The sequence below is a fragment of the Bidens hawaiensis genome, unplaced genomic scaffold (assembly GCF_021521415.1).
Source record: "Bidens hawaiensis isolate Kalapana, Puna unplaced genomic scaffold, B.hawaiensis_p1.1 tig00032368_1, whole genome shotgun sequence".
In the NCBI taxonomy this organism is placed as follows: domain Eukaryota; kingdom Viridiplantae; phylum Streptophyta; class Magnoliopsida; order Asterales; family Asteraceae; genus Bidens; species Bidens hawaiensis.
In genome coordinates this window covers 207,862-215,031 of record NW_027495499.1, presented here as the reverse complement: position 1 = coordinate 215,031, position 7,170 = coordinate 207,862, and the positions used below count along the sequence as shown (strand labels likewise).

The 7,170-nt window shown below is 37.8% G+C and overlaps 1 protein-coding gene across 1 annotated transcript; it reads left to right on the top strand.

The window, feature by feature from the left end:
- Nucleotides 1-1,428: 1,428 nt before the first annotated feature.
- Nucleotides 1,429-6,835, top strand: LOC143583362 (uncharacterized). The gene is made up of 3 exons (XM_077065679.1): nt 1,429-1,993; nt 5,264-5,451; nt 6,136-6,835. Exons 1-3 carry the CDS (start codon nt 1,429-1,431, stop codon nt 6,727-6,729), a joined length of 1,347 nt encoding a protein of 448 aa, XP_076921794.1. The 3' UTR covers nt 6,730-6,835.
- The last annotated feature ends 335 nt before the right edge of the window (nt 6,836-7,170 follow it).

Here is a 7,170-nt window from a genome sequence, read left to right as displayed (position 1 = left end):
TCTTGTTGTATTGAAGCATTGATTACTATCATACATCTTAATTAGTTTCGTTTATCAACATTATGTTCATCAGTATGAAGACCATTTTTTTAATCCCACATATCAAAATGACCAAACCCTACATATCAAAATGACAAACACCCCCCCCCCCCCCCACACACACACACACACACACCAACATTGGGTTCATACTTTACCCTAACAATACAATTAATCATCAAGTATTGTCCTATTAAGCTGATCTGGAGTTTTATACAAGGGTGAAAAGCCAATATTGTCCCTCAAACAAACACTATTAGTACAGGAAATGACTCAAATCGACCCGCCAAGTATTGTTGTATTATTATTTTATAATGATGGCAATGTTTAGATTGATATAGTTAGAAACATCAAATGTATGAGTTCTATGAATGAAAAAAAAAAGGAAGTGGCTATTTAGAGTTGGTTTTCTAAACTCAGAAATAGAAAATTGATTAATCTATGAGTAAATTTAACTTTGTAGAGTGAAAGACACATTATGACTTTATGATCTTAACCAAATCCAATTCAAAGTAGGCGAATTTTGTGTTTTCATAACCGGATTGAATTGATTGGTAGGATTGAATTTCGTGTTTTCATAACCGGATTGAATTGATTGGTAGGATTGAATTTCATGTTTTCATAACCGGATTGAATCGACGGGTTCAACAACTTATCGTTAAAGGTAGGTGAGGGATAACACATCAGAACCCGATAATCTTCAAATCACCGGTGAACAACTCACCAACCGTATTCAAACTAGTCAGAATCTGAAAGAGTAAGCTAAGTCAAGGGACTATTAGAGTAACATTGGAGGCAGTTGAAGTTTGGTATAATAAAGCTAGAATTGGTTATGCACGTGCAGTGGAATTTCCTATTCTTTAGCTAGTTTCTTAGTTTGTTATTGCTTTTGTTATTTCCTATTTTCTAGCAAGTAGTTAGTAGTTAACGTTTCTTTGCTTTTGTATTTATAGCCTATGGCTTTATCATTTTGAATCAAGATTTTCGTTCAGTAAATTGCTTCTTTGATATCCAATACAATAGAATCTGCATCCACCGGTGCCGCAATACCAGTGAACCCGCCCCTCAACTCTCTCTCTCTCTCCCCCATCTCTCCTTTACACACATAACTACTCTCCTTCAGTGATTGAAACTCATAAACGCTCGACAATGACATATATAACTACCCAGTTACTGAGGGTGCCCCGTCCACCCTAAAAAATATTGTAAGGAATATCTTTATACAAAAGGAATAAACGTATCAACAGAAATTTCCACATAATTTTTAACACAACCGACTCGAATTATTATTAACAACGACCTATGACGGTCAAGCTGTGACCTATCCCCATCCCCAATCCCAAGCCAATCAAACCACACTCAACTCACCACCACCGATCCGATCACACAATGTCATGGCTCGCTAGATCCATCGCCAACACCTTCCAGCTCGACATCGACGACGACCCACAACCCAACACCACCTCCACACACCAAACCAACACTCATTCAGATTCACCTCTATCTCCAGGCCAAGGAGTCAAAGAAGACTTATCCGAGATCACCAAAACCTTAACCCGTCAGTTCTGGGGCGTGGCTTCCTTCCTCGCGCCACTCCCTTCCGAACACTCTAACACCCAATCGGATCCGGTTGAACCGGAAGACGGTGATGAAGCTAATGATGATGATGATTCGGAGGGTATATCTGGAATACGACGAGACTTTGCGGAGATTGGCGGGAGGTTTCGGAGCGGGATATCGAAGCTGTCGAATAATATTGACGTGTCGGAGATTACGAAACTGGCGACCAATTTTCTCCAGGTTTCATCTGATGGTGATGATGGGTATGTGTTGTCTAAGGTGGCTCGGGAGATTGGTGTGACTGATGAGGTTTTGACTTTTGTTAAGGATATTACGATGCATCCTGAGACTTGGTTGGATTTTCCTTTACCTGATGATGAAGATGACACTGAAGGTAAAGTTTTTATTAAATGTAACTTAATGGTTTATAATTAACTAATTATGTTATTTGAAGAAACAATTGCAATGAAAATTGTTTGGAATTTGTAATCTCATTCACTGGCGAAGCTTGGAATAAGACACCCGGGGGGGGGGGGACTCAAAATGTATACAAAAATTCACGAACGAAGGGTGGCCGAAAACGGTTAAATTTACACTACGTATAAAAAATTTCGGCCGAAAATGGCTAAATTTTATACTACGTATAAAAAATTTCAACCGAAAAAGGCTAGGTATAAAAATTTTTGGCCAAAAACGGGTAGATTTACACTATGCATAAAAAACTTCGGACGAAAGCGGGTAAACTTACACTACTGTGTAAAAAAACAGGGGGGGGGACCCCGGACCCTAAGCAACCTTCGCCATTCTCAGTTATGAAGCAGTAGGTGGTAGAGTTGGACTGTAAAAGTGAATAGAAAACTGAATAGATTGTTAATAAACTCATGTAAGCAGGTTTCAAGATTTGAGATAGGATAACATAGTTTCACTTTTTAATACCTGCTTCTTCTAGGATAACATTTGTTTTTCGTTATTTATTTTAAGCTAAACATCAAATCAAAACGTTTAGCTTGAGGAGACATGTTGAGGGTATTAGAGTAGTGGTCAGTGGGTTCATGATAGGAGTTTGTGGAGACGTAGGATTAAGATTAAGGACTTTTAGGGTAGGGTACAAATGTGTTGTAGCCTGTAGGTGGGTTGTTATAACTTATTGTGAGAGGAAAAGTGATGCGGGAGCATCTGGTCCATTATGTCAGCCCGGCCCACAAGTTTGTTTTACTTATAAATAAGGTTATTAGGTCTTTTATTTAGTAAGTTGATTGATTTTAATAAAGAATTTGTAAGCTTTTAAGCTTGTTAACCGAATCATTTGGTTCGAATCGTTTGAATGAAATCATTGTGTTCTTGAGTCATTTGATTGCTAGTCGAAACTGCATCAGTTGGTATCAGAGCTCATGGTTGTTCAAATGGCTCTACGTGAAGGCGAGTGTTTTCTTGTTCGAAGAGTCGCCGACCGAGGCATCGACAAGAACATTGGTGGTTCATGTGCTCGTGGAGAAGATCGACGCTCTGCTCGCAGATTCGCCGACCGAGGTAGCGGTGGGGTCTATTCCGACCCACGGGATCTTATGATGATCAAACGGCTCCGAAAACGAGTCCGAGATCTTGAAATACAACAAGAGATCGAGCGGCTCCGACAGAGGATCCGAGATCTTGAGTTGAAAGGGGAGATGCGCAAGACGGAAACCGAGTCGATTACCGTCGTCGGGGACGAGGGTGACGATGGAGAGGAGTATCCGTTTAACCGTCACTCATCTTGGTTCTTTGAACCAGTCTATCCTTCGGAGGGTGTGTCGGAAGACGAACCGAGGTTTGGTGACGGACCGAGGTTTGATGACGAACCCAGTTTCGATGAAGACGGAACTGATTACAATGAAGCTGATTGTTTATTTGTGAAACACGCTCTTAGCAGAGTTATCGGTGATGAATCAATTTGCAAGATTTGTAATGTTGAAGAAGTTGAAGATGTTGGTTGTGATGAGCGGCACTTGGAAACCCAAATAATTCTGCCAGAAAATTTTGAAGGTTCAATTTTGAAATCTCAAATTGATTTAAATGATATTGATAGGATTGCTAAAATTGTGGAACTACTTTCCGGGAATTCAAATAATATTCCATATGAGGAGCACGTTAATATGAAGACTCAAGATGGTGGGGCCAATCAAATTAATAGAATTATTGAGACACCACAAGATTTGGTGCAAACTGATTTTGTTAATAACTCTCACAATCACATGATTATTTTAAAGGATCATAAATGCATTGGTAAATTACTTGGATCAGTTGAAAATCACATGTATGCTACAATTCTACCAATAAATAAAGTTGAGGGAATTTGTAACTCTAGTCACGAACTCATTTTCAGAGTCGTTCGATCTTCTCAAGATCCTGGACTCGTTGTCGAAGTCGTTTGATCTCTTCAAGATCGCAGACTCGTTGTCGGAGTCGTTTGATCTCTTCAAGATCCCGTGGGTCAGGATAGACTCCATCGCTGCCTCGGGCGGCGAATCTGCGAATAGGATGTCGACCTTCTCCACGAGCACGTGAATAGAAAACACTTCTGTCGTTGCCTCTGGCGGCAAATCTACGAGCAAGCAAGTATTCATCCTCACGTCGAGCCATTTGAGAACCAAAAGCTTTGATACCAACTGATGCAGTTTCGACTAGCAATCAAATGGCTCAAGAACACAATGATTCCATTCAAATGATTCAAACCGAATGATTCGGTCAACAAAGCTTAAAAGCTTACAAATTCTTTACTAAAATCAATCAACTTACTAATGAAAAGACCTAACAATCATATTTATAGATAAAAATAACATTTGGGCCGGGCCTACTTAATGGACCGATCTATCGTGATTGTGATGTGTATCTATGTCATGTGGACTTTAAACGTGATTGTCTTTTTGTATCTATTTTTATAGGTTGTTTCTGATATTATATATGTCTATTTTTACCATGTACTCTTTCACCACCTATGTTATATTGTTAGCTGTCTGTATACGCATATATGTTTACACACACACACACCTCATGTTCTGTATATTATTTTCTACTGCATGTTTTGAGCCGAGGGTCTCTCTGAACCCTGTCGTTTATTTTGGGTTTGTTTTTATCTGGCGTTAATTATAAGAGTCTTATTTTAGGATTTAAATTATGTTTTTTATTTTTTTATTTAATTGATTTTGGGGTTTTTTGTCTTTCTCATTTAAAGGGTCGATGTTTATGTTATTTGATATTAGAGTTCTGATTTTTGATCAAACTATGATCTTTTCTTCTTCATCTTATTTTTCTTTCTGTTCTGTGATTTCATACCTGCTGCAAGTTTGTGATAACCTTCATAGATTTGTTTATTTTTCATGTTTCTATATTAGCTAATGTATGCAGATTCTAAGATTTGAGTAAAAAGAATACGATTTCACAATATGCAATACCTTTTATTCCTAGATGTAGATTAGTTTCTTCAAAGATCCATATGTTTTTCTCTTTGGTGGCATTATAAGTCTAGCAATTGCAGCTTTTTTCTTAGAAGTCAGAACATCAGTCATATGTATTCATTATGTTCAAAACCTCATACTTGCAACTTTCTTGTCGCTTAGATGTTTTGAATATTTCCATAAACATGATCTGGTAACTTATATTATGTTTTCTTTTTGTTCTGTATCAGATTTTGAACTATCTGATGCACAACAAGAGCATGCTCTGACTGTTGAAAGTTTGGCGCCAAGATTGGCTGCCCTTAGGATTGAACTCTGCCCAGGTTACATGAGTGAAAGTTCCTTCTGGAAGATATATTTTGTTCTTTTGCATCCGAGGCTCGAACCTCAAGCTGCTGAACTTCTTTCCACACCTGAGGTGAGTTTTCTAAGGGCGCGTTCGTTTCACAGAATGAAATGGAATTGGAATTTGCATAGGATTTGGAGTTGGAAGGAATTGGATTTGGAATCTGAACATTCCAATAGGAATTGGAATTTGAAGGAATTGAAATCCAATTCTATTCTTGATGTGTTCGTTTGACAAATTAATTGGAATTGAGATTTTTTTTTAATGAGGACAACGGCGGAAACATTTTAGTCTTTTTTGTTTCGTTATGATTTTATTTTTTTGAATTTTTTTAGCGATTTTCTATTAAGATCAAAAACCCCTTAAAAATATTCAAAAATAATAATAAAAAATTCATAACTCAAAATATAAATCGAAAACAAAAAAAGTAAAAAACTAAAATATTTTATTCGTTGTTCTTGTTAAAAAAAAACTTGAGAAAAGATTCCAACGAGTTCACCTGAAATCCTTCACATTTTGGAAGGATTTAGAATCCCTCTATTTAAAGGAATTTGAAGGAATTGAATTCCAATTCCTTGACAACCGAACACACCAAATGGAATTAAGATTCCAATTCCAACTAAACGAACACGCCATGTCATGGGATTTTAATTCCAATTCCTTTGAAATCCCACGAATTCTATGAAGCGAGCGCTCACTAAGAACATTCTTATTTATACTAGTTAATGGACTACAATTTAATTTACTTTCAAGCAGATTGTGAAAGCCAGAGCATCATTGACACACGTTCTGAAGACTCAATCCAACACACAAATGAAAGTGGATGACGTCTCAACAAATAGTTTTCCTTATTCTGAATCTAAACCTGAATCTTCTCAAGAAGAACATTTGTCTGTGCCACTTGAGTCATCTAACACACAATCAACAAAATCTGTTATATCAACCGATCCAGAGACCGAAGAAGTTCAAATTGTAGACAAATCCGTGATAAAAGAGGAACCAAGAAACAAGACCAACATTAAAGATCAAAACGTTGCTGCTAATGTAGTTGAAGATAAAGATGAAGATGATTGGTTGAAAGAAGACAACTCAGAGAAAGTTGTTACTGGTACAACTGCCACTACAACTACAATTCACATTGATAATGATGAGGATGTTTCGTTTAGTGATCTTGAGGAGGATGATGATGGAGATGCTTCGACTAATTACAAAAAAGCCGTGTCTGGTTCTGATTCATCAACAAAAGACTCGCGGGATTGGGTTCAGCTAGGAGAGGTAAGTGGTGCGCATAACTCTGAGACGAAGGAATCTAATGATTGGCTTGATGTTGATGACATTGATGTGGCATGATGTTTAATAGTTTCTTCTCACTCATTGTTCATGGATTGTAAGTGTATGTTATGTTGCTTTTGTGAATATCTTGTTTACAGTGTCTGCGAATTTGAATTACGGCCTTTGAAACCTTGTACATAAGTCTGCTTATGAATGTCCCACGCTAAGATATTTTCATTTTTTTTTCTGGGCACTTATTTTCATTTAAACTTAGTTATTGGACAATTGCACCCAAATATCAATTTTAGGGCTCTTTTAAAAGAAGGATGCGGAAGAAACGTAGTGGCGCCGCGGGCTCACCTGCGCTCGGCCTTTTTTTTTGGGGGGGGGGGGGGGGCAGAGCTATTGCAGGTGAATAAAGATGGAGAAAGTGTAGAGGGATCTGAGATCAAATCCAGATCAGACTTTCGGGTTCAGGGTAGGCAGGACTTTTATTACTCTTATTTCAAACTACTATGC

Coding starts and splice junctions, on each gene's coding strand:
- LOC143583362 (XM_077065679.1), top strand. CDS start 1,429: ATGTCATGGCTCGCTAGATCCATCGCCAACACCTTCCAGCTCGACATC. Junction 1,994..5,263: donor TGATGAAGATGACACTGAAG/GTAAAGTTTTTA, acceptor GTTCTGTATCAG/ATTTTGAACTATCTGATGCA. Junction 5,452..6,135: donor AACTTCTTTCCACACCTGAG/GTGAGTTTTCTA, acceptor ACTTTCAAGCAG/ATTGTGAAAGCCAGAGCATC.